At 48.4% G+C, this 17,519-nt stretch overlaps 1 protein-coding gene across 5 annotated transcripts in view; it reads left to right on the top strand.

The window, feature by feature from the left end:
* LOC125742626 (inactive rhomboid protein 1) overlaps positions 1 to 17,519 on the top strand; it is a 36,908-nt gene that overhangs the window by 17,496 nt on the left and 1,893 nt on the right. For 2 of the 5 annotated variants that reach the window (XM_049014813.1, XM_049014815.1), the window contains exons 2-17: positions 2,762 to 2,906; positions 4,496 to 4,635; positions 5,531 to 5,638; positions 9,680 to 9,893; positions 10,169 to 10,375; positions 10,630 to 10,752; positions 10,992 to 11,155; positions 11,911 to 12,162; positions 12,601 to 12,712; positions 12,879 to 12,953; positions 14,226 to 14,387; positions 14,542 to 14,642; positions 15,225 to 15,288; positions 15,471 to 15,562; positions 15,807 to 15,882; positions 16,902 to 17,002. In XM_049014813.1, the coding sequence (XP_048870770.1) occupies positions 2,790 to 2,906; positions 4,496 to 4,635; positions 5,531 to 5,638; positions 9,680 to 9,893; positions 10,169 to 10,375; positions 10,630 to 10,752; positions 10,992 to 11,155; positions 11,911 to 12,162; positions 12,601 to 12,712; positions 12,879 to 12,953; positions 14,226 to 14,387; positions 14,542 to 14,642; positions 15,225 to 15,288; positions 15,471 to 15,562; positions 15,807 to 15,882; positions 16,902 to 17,002 (2,108 nt within the window). In that variant the 5' untranslated portion in view covers positions 2,762 to 2,789. Of the gene's footprint in view, positions 1 to 2,761; positions 2,907 to 4,495; positions 4,636 to 5,530; positions 5,639 to 7,291; positions 7,613 to 8,881; positions 9,303 to 9,679; positions 9,894 to 10,168; positions 10,376 to 10,629; positions 10,753 to 10,991; positions 11,156 to 11,910; positions 12,163 to 12,600; positions 12,713 to 12,878; positions 12,954 to 14,225; positions 14,388 to 14,541; positions 14,643 to 15,224; positions 15,289 to 15,470; positions 15,563 to 15,806; positions 15,883 to 16,901; positions 17,003 to 17,519 lie in introns of those variants that run through there. The other 3 variants (XM_049014816.1, XM_049014817.1, XM_049014818.1) reach the window with 3 other exon arrangements.

Below are 17,519 nucleotides of genomic sequence, written 5' to 3' on the forward strand. Positions count from 1 at the left end.
CGGATTGGTCAGTGTTCTTTTGGGCGTATATTTGTACCCAAAGCAAGAGACACCACACCTATTCTAAATTCTACCAAACCCGTTGAGGCAAAGTAGCAAATTAGTGATGAAGGGTATTTGCCACACAGACGGTGGCTGCAAGGAAGCTGAAAAAATGAATGACTGTCATGGCAGTGAGATTCTGCTGGGTCTATGAGATCGCTCGCCACTCCGACTACCAAAAGCTTGGACTCGCAGCCTGTTCCCATTGGACTGCCAAAGTTAAATTTTCATAGCTTTTTATAAATGGCTGCATTTAGGAAACAACACTAAACTATTCAATTAATGGGCATTTGGCAGTAGAGGGGATCTGCTTTAGTCATGCATCTGACAGCAGGTGGTCTCTCAAGGGCTCAATGGGAGGAAAATCATGGAACCGTTTTTGGATCGAAGCGCTGGACAGGCAGATGGTGAGATTTGGTGGAGGTCTGAGTTGGAAGAGTTCAGTATTCACAAGGACAGCAGATCACCCACTTTTCCTGCGTTTGGAATGAGTTCTGGAGATTCTTGGATAAGTACTGGCAGACTGGTATCTGAAATCACTTAATCTTGTTTTATATAATTGTGCCAGTATTCCTTCCAGTTTTGTGGGTATGAGCTGGCAGTAAGGTAGCACAGGGAGTTGGATTCCTTACAGGCATATTTACTATACAGGCATAATTAGAGGCAAAATTACTACAGCAGAGTAGTGACCACCAGCATAAAGATTCAGCCTCATGAAGAGGAAGCGGCATTTTAGCAGAACCCTGAATTCTAGTGCAAAGACTAAGCTGAGAAAAATGCAAGCGATTTAAGTTACTTTGGGTAACCGCTTTTGCTGAGAGACAGGTAAATAAATAATGTAACAACTGACTGCTTTGGTAAAACATTTCCATGTAGTCCTGTCTCCCAGATGTCATGTGACCATTGAGCTGTATCTGTGAGCTCCTATTCTTGGCATCGTCCCCCCCCCCCACCCCTTCCTCCAAACACACACACAAACACATCAAGTTGCCCCCAGATGCCACAACATTCCAGCTGTGCATCCACACAGTGGGGGTTGTTCACACACACGGGTCTGCGCATGGACCTTCTGCCTGTCGTTTCCGTCCAGCCTCATGACTTGTGGATTTACGGTGATCCTGATATCGAAGTCCACAGCGACGTGCCTCCTCCCTCCCTCTATATCCCTACACATGTCATTGGATCTGATCCGTTAAGTACTTCGCTATAGCCACCTCTGGAATTATAATATTTATAATGCTAATATGTTACACAATTCGCAGGTCATTCTGTCTACCAACACCTTTTCTGACATCCTGGAGCTGTGAATTTGCCTTAATGTATACATTACACAGCATGCGCGCTTTCTAATTATAGACTCGGGTTACAACTGAAAGGATGTCAACTGCAGCACGTCCAGTATAAAATGGCATACAGGAATGCGAGTCGTCGCAAGGAGAAGCCGCAGTGCGGCGCAGTGGGGTCTCGTGGTTGCAGCGAGGGGGAAACGTGAAGAGTCGCACAGGTTCTTGCCCTTGTGGTCACTTTGAAATATGACTCTGTGGAGTGCGGCGCGTGAAACCGATGGCGATGTGGGGTCCTGGGCTGCTCTTCGCTCCTCTTCCGACAGGATTGTGGACCAATCGGCCTCGGAATCGACTTTCCCCCCTTGAGACGTTCGCTTCATTATCCAACATCCAGAGACATTTCTAAAAGGGCTCCGGTCGCCCTTATCATTCCTGCGGCACTCGGCCCCTTTTTCTCAGGTCTGTGTTCCAGCTGTTTCGAGAGCCAGTGCTGGTGTTTTTAAGGCGTTTCTTTATCACATGTCTGTAGAACCTCATTGTGGCAGAAGAGCAAAGGATTGTCCCAGGGATTCCAACAATATATCCAACCCCCCCAACAAGGATAATTAGATGATATATTATACCATTATTAGCAAGCAGAGAAAGTTAGTGTTTAATGACATAGCGGAAACAGTAATGGCTCATTTCCCAATGATCTAATGTTCTGAATACAAATAAATAGACGTAGCCTGTCCTGTATTTCACTCCACGTTCTGTTCTCCTTTCCAGCAGTGGATTGAATGATTTGGGTGAGATCAGGCCTGGGGTGCTGGTGCCACCTTGTGGTCCTCCTCAGTACTGCAACATTTTCAGTTAACAAACACCTAAGGAGGAATTACCTCTCACTTAAACTTTGCATGCCACAGTCTTCGGATTCCAATTTTTTATTCGTGAAACCGTTTTAGAAGTGCGTTCGAAATTTTACAAGTTTTGAAAACGACAAAATGATGTGGATAAAATGTGTGTGCGTCTGCGTTCCTGTTTACGTAGAGAGAAATGTCAGCGCTTTGTTGATTGAAAGTTACTGTGCAATTAATTTGTCACAAAATTAAATAGCTACTTATAAACTAGCTTTGTTGATATGTTACTGCTGAGCATTTCAATTAATGGCCTGATAATATTTCATGAAAGCATGCATAATAATCTTTTAAAATGATAAAATTGCAACTCTTTAATGGGTGGGGGGCATGTCAGAGTGGATCCCATGAGCCACCGTCACAGACCCATGTAATATGCAGTAGTGCCCCACCCATTCCCACAATGCCTCTCCCACTGTATTTGTCGGTGGCCACCTGGGGCCTTCCTCTGACTCATCTTGGTTCTTTTGTCTCTGTGTGTGTGTGTGTGTGTGTGTGTGTGTGTGTGTGTGTGTGTGTGTGTGTGGACGCCCTCAGCTGGCAGGCGTGGCCCCGGCGGGACAGCATGGCCGAGCCACGCCCCGAGAGCACCAGCCTACAGAGGAAGAAGCCACCATGGCTGAAGCTGGACATCCCCGCGGCCCCCCAGCTGTCCTTCGACGAGCCCCCCACCTTCGCCCAGGTACTGCGGCCTCCTGCCCGCACCTCCTCTGCCACTCTCACCTCTTAGTTTGTTTTTTTTTACCATGTAATTCAGTCAGATTCAATGAAATGTAGTCGAATCAGAGAGTACGCTCCTCTACATTCATCTTTCACCTGCTTATCCTGGTTGGGGTCAGTGGGGACACTAGGCTGGGGTACACCCCAGCGGGGGGGGCGGTAAATTGCAGGGCACAACGTGACATAAAGAAATATACTCTGTGCTATTTAGAGACACCAGTTTGCTTAAATGCACGTCTCTGGACAGCAGGATTCCCCAGGGGAAACTAGTTAGCTACACAGGGAGAACTTGCAAAAACACCACCCACGGCCCAAAGGTGAGATTTAAACCCCCAACTCTGAAGGTGTGAGGTAACAGTGCCACCCACTGAGCTACCAAGCCATTGTCTTATTAAAATTTTGAAAAGAATGGAACAGTGTTTTCAGGAAAATGTACAGTAAGCATATGTGATATAAATGTATACATATTTAGAAACATTTTTATCACCGGGGGAAGGATGGCTGATTGGGTGTTGAATAACGCCTCCGAGTTTTTGGGTTTGAATCTCACCACTGATGTCCCTCATAAAACATGCAGTTACACAAACTGTTATCTCAAAGTTGCCCATAAGGTACCAGTGTGGCCAAGTTCGGTCAGCTGGCTGGCGTGAGATTTTCAATTCGAGACAAGTCTGCGCATACATTTACCTGTATGTAACAGTTTTATTACCTTGTAAATAGTCTGCAGGGTTTGCAAACTACCCCAACACGTTTGATGTAGCTAATTTTAGATTTATAATGGAATAGTATAGATTTACCATAAGATTTATTACATTAACGTGAGAGTCTGAAAGCGTAAGTGTCATGCCAGATGCGTAAGAGCTGGCAACCCTGGGGTAGGGTTAAGACGTAAGGAGAAGCACCAAAGAACGCAAATACGCACACAGAAAGTATTCTGACTGTAGATGTCAAGTCCAGGATAAAGAGGGTGTGTGGTCCATTATGGACTGCATCCTGTCCAGGGTTCCCTGTGTCTATAATAAGCTTCAGGGTCCCCACAATAATGTACTGCTTAAAACGTTAGAAGATATGTGTAATTGACCAAAGCTTATTTAGGGGATGGCCCTTTATTTGTTTGTTTGTTTATTCTTTTATGTTTTTTTTGCCCAGGAATGTATGCACAATGTATATTTTATATGACTTTCTAAGCATCCGATGGCTTCAAATCGAATGAGATGCTGTTTATTCAACCAACCATAAAGCATAAGCCATATAATATCATGTTCGTAGCAAAGGGCATTTGTTTGATGTCTGACCTGTTTTCTACCACACTGAAATACGAGTGCATTTTGCCGTTAGCGTCATCATGTGTGCAGGTCTGCATAGGAGCCTCGCTAAAGCAGCGCTCTGCCGCACACCCAGATGCACCAAGCCGGCCGTGTTGCATTCTTTAATTTTTCGATATGTTTTGAAACTGTTTAATACTGTGAGCCGCGATGCGGTGTCTAAGCGTACCGGTGGCTTGTTTATGGGAACATATCCGTTAACCGTACATCTTTTCTTGCCGCGAAGTCAGCGAAACCACAGAGCTTCTTGCGCAGCCTGAGTGTGCCGGCGGAGAGCGCGCAAGTCAACTCGCCGTACCGCGACCCTCGCGAGCTGCGGCGCAACCCCCTGCAGCGCCAGCCGTCCATCACGCAGACCATTAAGAGGTAAGCTGCTCGCGCCGCGTCGCGCGCACCAGCACGTTCTCCCGAAACTTACTTTTTTTATGATGAACCTCACGGATTCATATCGTAAATGAATACAGAAGAGGCGCATACCTTAGTCATTTTACGGAAATAACCGTAAGATGCAAGAAGTGTTTTCCATTCCGCGATCAGCGCATGTGGCCAATTCCTGCCCTTTCTCTGGTTTATATGCGAAGTATGAGCCATACTGGGTTGAGGGGCCAAGCTGCTCGGTTTGTGTGGATGAGTCATACACGTGTTTGACTGCCTGTCAGTTTTATCTCATGACAAAAACTCCAGCATGACACCAGAACCAACTGACCAATCTGTACAAGTCTGGCTTGCATGGCATTTTACATTTGACTTATTCTCAATTGCAGATCTGTGTTTCTGTGTGGTGATGCAGTACCTTCTTTGGGTTTGCAAAACAGTGTTGAATAATTACACCAGACCTGGGCAGAAGCTGCCTGCTGAGCCATTTTTACTCACCTGCACAGTCATTAAAATGAAGAAAATGATAAATAATAATAATTCCGAATACACCTGCTACTCGCATACCAAATGAAAATGCTCCCCTCCATAAAAAAGAACAGGCCGTCTTTGGTAGCTTTCATGAGACATGAAAAGTGGGACATGGCGAAGCTGGAATTTGGCCCTCCGCAGAAGATGATTGCCCAGGTCTGAGTTGATGCATGTACAGCCTGCCTCGCTATTACAGTGTTGTGGCTGTCGGGGTCTTTAGCTGCCTGCTCGCCTGCTTTCTTACAGCTGAACTCAGTCTATCTTTCCTGTCCTTATCCTCCCTTGTTTTCTTTTCTCCTTCCTTTCCTTCCTTCCCCCCCCCCCCCCCCCCCCTACAAACTGTGCCCGTCTCCAGCAACAAGAGAGTTCACTTTGAGCGGATTAGCACGTTGCCTGTTAAGGGGCAGCGCACCGTGCGCCGTGTTCCCAGGAGACGTCAGTCCCTGTCCAAAATCGTCCTCAGGTACTGTAGGGGACAGCAGGCTGCACATTCTAACCTCACCTCCATCCCAGCACCCCCCCCCCCCCCCCCCCCCCCGGTGGTTGGGGAGGGGGTCTCGAGTACCAGTGGTCAAAAAATGGGCTTCATCTCAGTGGCTTCTTAGGGACTGTGCCCGTCTCAGTGACTGCTACTCATGTCCCTCATCCCACTATATACAAAAAAAACGTCCACACTCCTCTAAGGATGCATGTGCTTTATTTGCCCTCATGTACCGATCAACCATCTCTACACGAGTCAGTGTGCTTCGCTCCTAGGCTTGGGTTACACAAGCGAGCACGTGCCATTCTTACAGAAAGAGCCATCAGATACACCTTCAACTTAAGCATAAGACATTCTTTCGGGTGATGTTGCCAGACTTGCATGCAGAGGATGCAGCTGTCTTCATTCTTCAGTTACTGCTTCTTCAGCACTGACTGATCTTCAGTGTGATCTACCACGCCTGCCGCAGATGGCAAGCAGTCTATTCCCGGCACAGCGGCGATGATCTCACCATCTAAGACATTTGTTTCTCTTTAAAAAAATGCCCTTTGGAATCTACCTGTCCTGCGTTCTTGTCATGCATGTTATCCATTGTTTGAGGATGCATCAGCATAGATGGCTGCGTAATGTTTCAGGTCACTGGGGCTCAGAAGGATCATCTGACAGGCACGCGCTTTAGGGTTCGTGGTTGAGAGCTGGTGCCAGTTGGAGCTGCTAGCTGGCTCAGCTTTTGGTGGGCATGGTTTTGGCTTCAGGTGAGTCAGTAGCAGGTGTGCTGCTTTGCCGGTAGCTGACAGAGGTTGGCAGAGACAGGGGGGGGTGAGATTGAAGAGGGAACCCAACTCAAACTAGCACCTTGTGAAGATTCCTACGCACCTGCCACTGCGGTGTCTCTTAGCACAGTCGCTGTCAAACTACTTTGTGCAGGTTGTCAATGGAGCCGTTTCCCTGGGGGGGAGGGGGTCGCCAAGCCAGGGCACGTTCTTAGACACACCCTTAAGCTGGGTTTGGCAGTGTGGAGACTGCCTGTAATTTCTTCCACCCCGCGGAAGCATTTCATCGGTTAGATGAACTGGGTGTGTCCACAGCTGTTTGTCGGGGAGGTCAGTGCATCCAGCGGGGTTAGAAAAAAAACATCCCACAGCAGGGTGTGCAGCTGCCGGACCGCGTGACTTTTATTAAGCTCCAGATAATTCAGCTGCTGTCAGGCATGAGTTCATGAGAAAAGAAAAACCTTCAGGTTGTTTGGTTTTTGTTTTTTTTCCTTTGTATTGCTTAATTTGATACGTGAATGAAACAGTACGTTAGAAAGGACACCTATCGGAGTGAAAAGGGCCCCGGTGACGGCTGACTGGACACACTGGTGGGAAATGGAAGGATCTTATAACTGGAGATATGGGTCTGTCCCCCGAGTGTGGGAGGCTCATGTCGCATGCCTGAGGAACGAAGAACGCGCCTATTCGCCCAAGGACTCCGGGCTCCCGCTATCAGAACATTGCACTTTACTTTTCAGCACACCATGTTATATCTTCACAAGTTCTCTCACTAGAGAGCAGCCAGAAGATGCACCTCCCAGTCCCGTCATCCCCCCCCCCCCCCCAACTCCATGCCCCTCCTCTTCTGCAAAAAGCCGGCATGTTCGTGGGTGCGCTGTTTACCCAGTATTCCCAAACAAGACTTTGAAGGGACGCATCTGTCAGGAGACGCGGTGTGTTGAACGTGCTGCGGGGAGCCGCGCTGACTCACGCCGCCGGGGGTGGGGGATACTTTCCCGGAAGAGCTCGCTTCCCAGATGTGTTACTAAGGCCGTGGATGTAGTCAGTGACATGTGACCTGCAGACGCCCATATTGGACATTACAGATTTTTCAGAAAAGAAGGATTTGGAGCCATTTTTGGATGGGTATTTACTGAGCAAGAAGTATGGTCTTCCTGGCCTCATGGGATGGTCAGGATAGGTAAGGAGATATGGGGGTCTTACTGGAAGCCGGTACTGGGCGCCCATCAGCTACCGCGACTCCCTCCTGCTGTGTGCCTAAGCCGAGGGGAACAGGTTCAGATGGGATCCGCTCAGTTGCTTTTTTATTTCTCCTTTATTACCATACTCGTTTTCTTTCTGAGTACGAGGTTATAGTACATCAGAGACTCAACGCAAAGAGCAGCCCTTAGTGTTAGCCAGCGGGCTGTTCTCTTTGCAGAATCGACTAAACGGGCCAGTGTGCTATGTGCTATGTCTTCGCACCGGGCCGGCCAGCCCCTACTCGCACTTGTAATGCCATCCCTGAAGCTTCCAGAATGCTTCACAGAAGGAAAAAAAAACTATTACCCTGAACACCGGGCTTCGCTTTCAGGAAATGAGTGGTAATTAATTTTTTTGGCAGTGCATCATTAATAACTCACTTTGACGCACTCTTGCATTAGCGGCCTGCCCATGGTGTTCGGCGCCGGCTCCAGGCGGCTCCCATTGTAGACGCTCTTTACTGTCACTGGCTCCTGTTCCTGCCTCTTGCTGCCGGGCTGCTTAGCATAATTTGATTAGCTGCTGGAGCCTGTCCCCTCCGTCAGAACAATTATCATAGCTTATGCTCTGTTATGAGTATATTACATTATTATCACTGAAGCGTGTTAAACACACAAAATTGTATCAACATAAATAGATGGGCGGCAGCTAGTTAAGCAGCAGATGAGTAAATGGGCGATAATTGTAGGTTGCTGTGGATATAAATGCATCAGCTATGAATTCCTGTGAATATTTTTGTGCGTCTGTCTACGTATGCATATGTATACGCCGGTTGGACTTGTTAACGGCGGCGGATGTTAGATACAGCATCTCGCACAACGTTGTCTGATCGCACCCAGTGCTAAATTAGCCCTACGGTAGGACGTGAAGTGAGCGCGAGGTTAGCCGCGCGGTGCGATGCTTGCGAGCTCGTGCCCCATGCGACGGGACGAGCCTCTTGCAGATTCGCCTCCCGTAGGAGCTTCCTCCGGTTTCCTGCTCCGTTCCCAAGCAAAGCCCGTGTGCCTCTGTTAATGCTTTTCCTGCTGTTGAGCATGAAGAGGCAAGCCTGCGTTTCATGGCCCCCCGATTGCCTTAAAAGGCCTCTCCTGGCTGCCCCCCCCTCCCCCCCCCCCCCCACCGCTGTAACCACGCAGCGGCCAGCTCTGTTATTGCTGAGCGCCCGCTTCTCCAAACACTCCTGAGCTTGCTCTGTCGGACACCCTCCCACCCTACGCTCCCTCTGACTCGCCCAGTGCTGCCTCACCCCTCACACGCACACAGAGACGCAGGCGAGCTTATTGGAAGAGCTCGTCAAAAACGGCTTTAAAAAAAAAAAAAAAAAAAAAAACGAGGCCAACAGAACTGCCGTCGCGCGTCTGGGGTCGTCGTTTCGATACACCGACCGGGAGGCAGGTAACGGGGCCGATTCCCATCCCCTCATTCCACGTCTGTGCCGGTGGATCTTGGAGCAGCCGCTGAGGATCAGGCAGCTGCCTGCGCGTGACACGCTGCCGGCCGGTTTCAGCATTGATGTGTCGTGCCGGCTTGACGCTGGGGCAGCCCCCAGAACAGGACTGCGGCGTCTCCCAAGTACCGTTTCAGTCTTCGGTAGCATGGAGGACACAGAGCTGAAGCTTTAGCACTCGGTGAGGGGAGTGGTTTCTGTACCCCAGGGCTGAGTGCTTAGCTGGGCTGCTTCAGGAGGAAGATTCAACTGCCTGAACCGGTGAACGGACATAAATATGCCACATAATCACCCGAGGCTCTAAATGCGTTTACAGATTCTCGTCGGTGGGATTATCTTAACTAGTGGTCTTCTGTGTATTTTCTGAATGAGGAGTCTTTATAAACGGACAAGAATTTGATACTTGGTACTGGAAGCATAGAGACTAGGATGGGCCTATGTGAGTCTCACTGTCATTGATCGATTTAATCAGTCTTGTCCACTGAGGCTCACCCTGTGGTCTGGTGGAGGTCTGCATCACCCGATACTGACTGTGCTCTGTTTGGGTGCGGTGTTCAGAGGCACGGCGGACTGGTTCGGCGTGGGCAAGGACAGCGATGCCACGCAGAGATGGCAGCGGAAGAGTCTTCGGCATTGCAGCCAGCGCTACGGCAAGCTGAAGCCCCAGGCCATGCGGGAGATGGACCTGTCCAGCCAGGACAACCTCTCGCTGGCCAGCACTGAGACGCCACCGCCTCTCTACGTGCCAGCGTCACAGCATGGCATGCAGAAGGTAAGCCGGCCCGAGGTTCTTCTTACCCAGGCCTTGTTAGCTCAGTACCATATGTGTCCAAGACGAGAGCTTGGACAATCGATGGATGCATTTCATTTCATTGGCCGAAGTATCTAAGTATCTTTTTGGCTAATGAGATAAATGTAGGGAAATTTTGCAAGCAGCAAAAATGCGGATTTCTGCATGAATTGATAAATAAATGTTTGGTTTGTCGCACGTGATGGATGTAAGTAAAGGAGTGTCATTGAAGCTCTAGGCCTCTTCTCCCCCCCGAGATCGTGGATCCCTTGGCCAGGGGCCGTGCCTTTCGCATGGTGGAGGAAGTGGACGGCTACAGCGTGCCCCAGACCCCCGTAACCCCCGGCGCCGCCTCGCTCTGCTCCTTCACCAGCTCCCGCTCCGGCTTCAACCGCCTGCCACGGCGGCGTAAGCGCGAATCCGTGGCCAAGATGAGCTTCCGGGCGGCCGCCGCTCTGGTCAAGGTCAGCCCGCTCACCGGCACCGGCAGCCCACGCCTCATCTCATCTGTTTTTATACTAAATAATATAATAAATATATTCATATCCAGATATTTTTCACAAATGAACCATTGCATGGAAGACTAGGCATAGTGTCAATTTTCTGAGCTGTGTGAAGCGAACCGTTTTTGGGTTCTGTTTGTTTGTGCGTGAGTGGTAATGAGGACGTGTGTGTTTTTTTTTTTCTCCTGTTTGTTTGTTTTTTTATTTTGCCTCAGGGTCGGTCAATCCGGGAAAGCACTCTCCGTCGGACACAGAAGCGGAGTTTCACCCCCGCCAGTTTCTTGGAAGAAGACACAGTAGACTTTGCAGATGAGCTGGACACCTCCTTTTTTGCTAGGGTAGGGAAGAGGGAGTTTCACGTCTTTGCTGCTGCCTGTACCGTTTAAACTGACATAAATTCAGTCCTTTTGGCGTCCATACCTATGATGCATGTTTATGCATGTGTATACTGGTATACTGTTGCAATGCTGCCCCCTGCAGAAATTACTGAAAAATAACTGCTTGTGTCTCATCATAGGTCAATGACGTGATTCGATGAGGAAACGCTGTTCTAATACACATGTACTCATGCACGCAGGATTGCCTGATGCAGGAGGAGCTCTCCACGTATGCAGATGAGGTGTTCGAGTCGCCGTCCGAGGCTGCCATCAAAGAGGCCGAGGCCAGCCAAGCGACGGATGACAGCGACATGACAGGCAGCGCCCTGGACAAGAGTGAGCTGGAGAGGACCCACCTCATGCTGTGAGTGTGTGTGTGCGTGTGTGTATGCGACATGTCAGTCCCTCACAGTGATATGTTAACGCCAACATCGTAATGCTACCTTGTCGCTATGGAGACTCGGCACCATGAGAGTGTCTTACAATCAAAAGTTCCATTTGTTCATTATTAGATGCTTTTCTGCATATCTAATGGGAGCTGTTTAGCCGCACCTTGATTCTGATATTCGGTCAGTTTGGGGACCGAGTCGAGAAACACTGGTATGGAGGTTTAGGTCTCTGATTTGTGACCTCATGGTTGCCTGAACCTTCAAGACAGGCTTCTGAGCAGCACAATTTTATCAAAGATATTTATTGAGATATTTCCAGCTCCATCCATCCATTTTCCAAACTGCTTATCCTACTGGGTCGGGGGGGTCCTGGAAGCAATGGGCACGAGGCAGGGAACAACCCAGGATGGGGGGCCAGTCCATTACAGGGCACACTCACACACCATTCACTCTCACATGCACTCCTACGGGCAATTTAGCAAGTGCAATTAGCCTCATCATGTTTTTGGACTGTGGGGGGAAACCGGAATACCCAGAGGAAACCCCACGACGACATGGGGAGAACATGCAAACTCCACACACATGTGACCCAGGCGGAGACTCGAACCCGGGTCCCAGAGGTATGAAGCAACAGTGCTAACCACTGCACCACCATGCTACCCCATATTTCCAGCTCGCTTCGTAGAAATAATTAAAATTCGAATGAGGTTGTAATGTCACACCCCCCCAGGCCTCTGGAGCGCGGCTGGCGTAAGAGCAAGGAGGGCTCCCAGATACAGCCCAAGGTCCGGTTACGGCAGGAGGTGGTGAGCGTCAGTGGGCAGCGGCGGGGCCAGCGCATCGCCGTTCCCGTCAAGAAGCTGTTTGCACGCGAGAAGCGGCCTTACGGTCTGGGCATGGTGGGCAGACTCACCAACCGCACCTACCGGAAGCGCATTGACAGCTACGTCAAGAGGCAGATCGAGGACATGGACGACCACAGGTAACGACGACAGCACCTGGGCCACTGAGAAACGGCTGCCTTTAGCAGCCAAACTTCTGGGAACGGAGCGGGTATCTCTTTGCTGGGCAGTAGCTTAAAGCTTGGCGCCTTGCATGAATAATGCTAGCTAAGTACTGAGTCAGGTTGAACTTAATTTGAAGCTATTCTGAGCAAGCACCTACAAACGAGGATGGAACTTTTCTTCTAGCCAACTGGACTAGTTCCGGAGAAGATGTATTCTGACATGCAGATTTCTTACTAGCCAGCTAATGTTATTTTATTTTTTTTACTCGCCCTTTGTCTAAATTGCTTGCCACAGATGAGTGGGTCAACTTCATTTCCCCCACAGCTTCAAATAGTAATAATACTATTTATTCGACCTGTCTAGTCCCATGACCACTTTCACACTCGTGGTGTTTATGCACAATTCCCACACAGGCCTTTTTTCACGTACTGGATTACCTTTGTGCACCTGGTGATCACGATCCTGGCGGTGTGCATCTACGGCATCGCCCCCGTGGGCTTCTCGCAGCACGAGACGGTTGATTCTGTGAGTGCCGCTCCGCCGCGACGCTTAGTCCCTCACATGGCCGTGCCGCCTTCATCCGCTCCGCAGTTTGTGTGAAAACAGTGGCTGGGGCCGTTCTGCCTGTAGGGGTGTTTCTACGGCGTCTGCTTCTGCAAACGTTTCTAATTCCTGTTGTTTGGTGTCGTAGGTTTTAAGAAACAAAGGTGTTTATGAAAATGTCAAGTTTGTGCAACAAGAAAATTTCTGGGTGGGCCCAAGTTCGGTAAGCATTAAACAGTATGTATGTTTAAACAGTATTTTAGCTAGTTTGTTTGTTTGTTTGTTTAACCCTCTGGGGTCTAGGGGTAGAGAACACACATTCACTGACTGGGGCAAGGTCACACATTTCATTCAGTATCATAAACTTAATTCATGGAAAATAAATTATTTGTTATATATTTGTTTTGGCAATAACTCATTTATTTTAATGTACTTTGTAAATATGTCAGATTTATGTTACGTTTTTTGCTGTCGTAATTTGACATCAAAGTATAGATATTGCAAAATGCAGGTTGGAACCCTTGCAGAAACATTATGAAAGTACATAGTAAGCAATGGTGGCAGTTTGTTTTGATCCCAGACATCTGATCACCAAAGTCTTGGTTAGATGAAGATGACTAAACGGTGTAGTTGCAACATTGAGTTTGATAAATAAGAAAAACCTAACTCCTGTCACTATTTCTGGCCTCCTGCCATTGAATATGTAGGAGCTCTCATGTGTATGCATGAGCCATTCACACCTGGCCACACCCCCCCCCCCTTTTATGGCGCTGATGGGGATGTATCTGGATCGCGTTTCACAGTTGCATTGTTCATCAAATTACCATGCGAATGCGATTTGAATATGCGGAAATTGCGGCTATTTAGAATGCGAGTAGCGATCTTCAGGTGAGGGCGGTACTACAGGCCCCGATGCAGGTAAAACAAAGAAAGCTGGCATGGTTTACTTTTGCAGATTTAACCTAATTTTAAAAACTTTAATACTTCCGACAGTGGACGTTTTGAGAAGACGGCAGATTACGGATTTAGTCAGCATTTTTTTCATATTTCTACAGTACGATTTCAGCAAGTTATGAACTGAAATACATGAGAAAGATACGCGGCAACACCGACGATGCCATCGACCCCAGAGGGTTAATTGGAGGTGCTTAGAGCTTTGCAGTAATTTCTCTTACCTTAATTGGAAGGTATGAGCGACCTGATCTGATAATCTTTAACCCGGCGCTGCCTGTTATTTGACACACAGTTTGAGTTAATAGAAGGCTAGAGTGAAACACTGTAAAACTTAAGGTTTTATTTAAAAGAGTTAAAATAAATAAATTAAATTCACTTTTGAATTTAAACTCTTAGGATGTAAATCTGCATATGCGTTGTCCCCCTGGGTTTAGGATTATGAGGCGAGTTTTTGATGCCGTAATTCTGTTTTGAATAGGGTGGGTATAGCACTGGCGTTGGCACAGATATGTTTATGCACGTTTTGGTGCTTGTCCTGTAGGAGGCGCTGATCCACTTGGGGGCCAAGTTCTCCCCCTGCATGCGGCAGGACCAGCAGGTGTATGACCTCATGCAGGAGAAGAGGGACCGGGAGCGGGACTCGGCCTGCTGTGTGCGCAACGACCGCTCCGGCTGCGTGCAGACGTCTGCAGAGGAGTGCTCGGTGAGTCCTCGTGCGCAGCACAGACGTGCGCAGTCACACCCACACAGAGACAGTGTCGTGTTACTATAAATAAATATGTAAATGAGCATGAGTTCATATGAACAAACAGTTGTGCTACATGGCATCAGCTGTGTCCTTCTCTACCTGCCTCTAGACCACCCTGGCGCTTTGGGTTAAATGGCCACAGCACAAAAGCGTCCCCCTCCTCAACGGCAAAGAACGTCAGTATGGCTCCGTTTGCCACCAGGACCCAAGGTAAGACATCGGCTGGCGCTACAGGATATCCATTCACTCTAGAGTCTCTCTAACTCGTGCTTAAAATCCACTACAAAGTACAGTCCCTGTGATTCAGGGGCCCCACACATTAGTTACAGTATGTTGTAGTCAGTGGATTCTTGCAGCAGGTCTTCTACATTCACTGCAAAGTACAGTCCCTGTGATTCAGGGGCCCCACACATTAGTTACTGTACATTGTAGTCAGTGGATTCATGCAGCAGATCTTCTACATTCACTGCAAAGTACAGTCCCTGTGATTCAGGGGCCCCACACATTAGTTACTGTACATTGTAGTCAGTGGATTCATGCAGCAGATCTTCTACATTCACTGCAAAGTACAGTCCCTGTGATTCAGGGGCCCCACACACACTAGTTACAGTACGTTGTAGTCAGAGGATTCATGCAGCAGGTCTTCTACACAGCTGCGGTGATTAATTAATTCTACACTTGTTTTCTTATCTCCTCAGGCAATAGATTGTTTCTCTCCACGCTGTCTGACTGAAACGCAGCACTGTTTCAGCAGCACTGCTCTCTCAAGTCACCCTTTTATCCTCTCTGCAGAATTTGCCTGGAACCTGCTTCAGTGTCCCCTCACGAGTGGCCGGATGACATCACCAAGTGGCCAGTGAGTGCGAGTGGACTTTCCACTGGTGGCTGCTTTTTTTTTTTTTTTTTTTTTAATCTCTCAACGTGTACAATGAGAGCCATGTATTTCTATGCAAATGAATTTGCATTCGGATTACAAAAAAATTAACTCAAGCTTGAATCTGTATCAAGCTGAATAAATCTGAATCTTGCTCTGCCCAGATCTGCAGGGACAGCAAAGGAAACCACACCAATCTCCCTCACATAGACTGTGCCATCACCGGCCGGCCCTGCTGCATAGGTACCAAAGGGAGGTGGGTATTCTGGGTGCCATGAGCACGGGTGTACTGTCCTGCTGGGATTCCGACGTGCATTTCTATTTCGGACAGCTGCTGCGCTACACTGTCATTCATGTGATGGATGCCGGTGCTGGTGTTTCTGCATCTTCTGTTTTGTATTGCAACAAGCTGCTGAATATCAAGGCAGCTTCTGAGTTCCGGCTGCCGCCTTATTCTTCATGCGTACAAACTGAATATGCTCCTTCCGCCCCACTTGCAGGTGTGAAATTACGTCTCGAGAGTACTGTGACTTCATGAAGGGCTACTTCCATGAGGAAGCCACGCTCTGCTCTCAGGTGAGCAGACAGGGGCTGCTCCCCCCATACCTGCTTCCCCCAACTGGTCTATCTGAATGCGGCCTTTGACGCTGATGTAAAATGCTGAGGCGTCTGATGACTCCAAGAGCATGTTTTTTCAATTTTTTGCTGAGTCATCACTGCCATGTTCCTACATTTATGGTAGATTAATTTAGCTGTTGTTATGATCATTTTCCCATATAGCCGTTTCATTCTCATCTGGCAGTAAGTGTCAGGGTGGAAATGCAAGCAGAAGGGTTGGCTAATGGCACAGGAGCTGTGTACTCATGTAAACAGGGTAATGTGCGGCTGATTTGCTACAGGGGCAGTGGGGATATCAAGCAATCATTTTGTACGGTTTGACAGCACAACCAGCCGCATCATTCATACGCCATCACCCGCTTCCGAATCTGTGCCAGGTCCACTTCGAGTCGCAGAGGCCCAGACGAGCTGTACTTCAGAACTTAGCCGAGTGGGTCCAGCTGGCTGACAGCTGTTGGAGATTGCAGTGATTTTACTGTAGGGAAGGAGAGAAAGGAAAGCTGTCGGAGGAGTTATCCTGTAACGATGCACTGTGGGCCCCTGACCACATTCCTCTCTGCTTCACGTGTGCCTCAGCCTGAGATCTTCTGTGTTTCCACGGCAACCACCGGTAGTGCAGGAAATTATAACAGATACAAAATGACAGCGATCGCTCTGGGGAAGAATTAAGTGTAACAAAATCCATGCAGTCAGTAGATTACTGGGCAATAGGTAGTGTGGCGGCTAAGGAACTGGTCCAGGTAATTGCCTAGCCCCAATGAAGAAGGTGATACAACATGTAAAAATGCAACGTAAACGAAGTTTCTCAAGGTACAGTATTGTTATTTTATAACAGCTGTATTAGCATTAGTACTGACAGTTGTGTGAGTATGTTAAAATGATTGTTTTAACAAACACACTAATGTGCAGTGGTGCCTAATGCCGTCTCGGCCCAAAGTGACATCAGCTGCGGTTCTTTGCCATTCCGCCCCTTCCAGGTGCACTGCATGGATGATGTGTGCGGACTGCTTCCGTTCCTCAACCCAGAGATCCCAGACCAGTTCTATAGGTTGTGGCTCTCGCTTTTTCTGCACGCCGGGTGAGTGTAGCATGAGTGGGCAGTGTGGGTTATGCAGCTGCCCTCTACATGGGTGTGGGAATGCAGATGATACTCGCTGTCAGTCAGAACCTCAGCATTCGCTGCACCTTCATCAGGCATGAAGACACTGCCCGGCTTAGGCTGTCCTCCTGTTAGGAAATTTCCTATCTTTTTGCGGCATCACTGGGATACAATCGCTTCATGGTCGCATGTAACATTTGCTAGAAATTAATGCCAGAAGATCATAGCTAGTTAGCTGGTTAGCAGAATATGCTACTTCGGCATCCCTTAAATAAGGAATGTGTTTGTATATTATTTAGTGTAGTGACTGTTTGTGGCCAACAGAGGGGGCCCATTCAAGTGTGTGGTTAGGGTGGTGGTAAACATCAATGTTGGGAATGCTTAAAATGTATAAACTGCATTTGCAAGACAAAAAGTCTACATCGGTGTTTTCCAATCAGGCAATCAGGTACCCACGGCCGGTCCATGTCTTATTCCCTCTGAGCTCCCTGCCAGA

The sequence above is a fragment of the Brienomyrus brachyistius genome, chromosome 5 (genome assembly GCF_023856365.1).
Source record: "Brienomyrus brachyistius isolate T26 chromosome 5, BBRACH_0.4, whole genome shotgun sequence".
Taxonomy (NCBI): Eukaryota; Metazoa; Chordata; class Actinopteri; order Osteoglossiformes; family Mormyridae; genus Brienomyrus; species Brienomyrus brachyistius.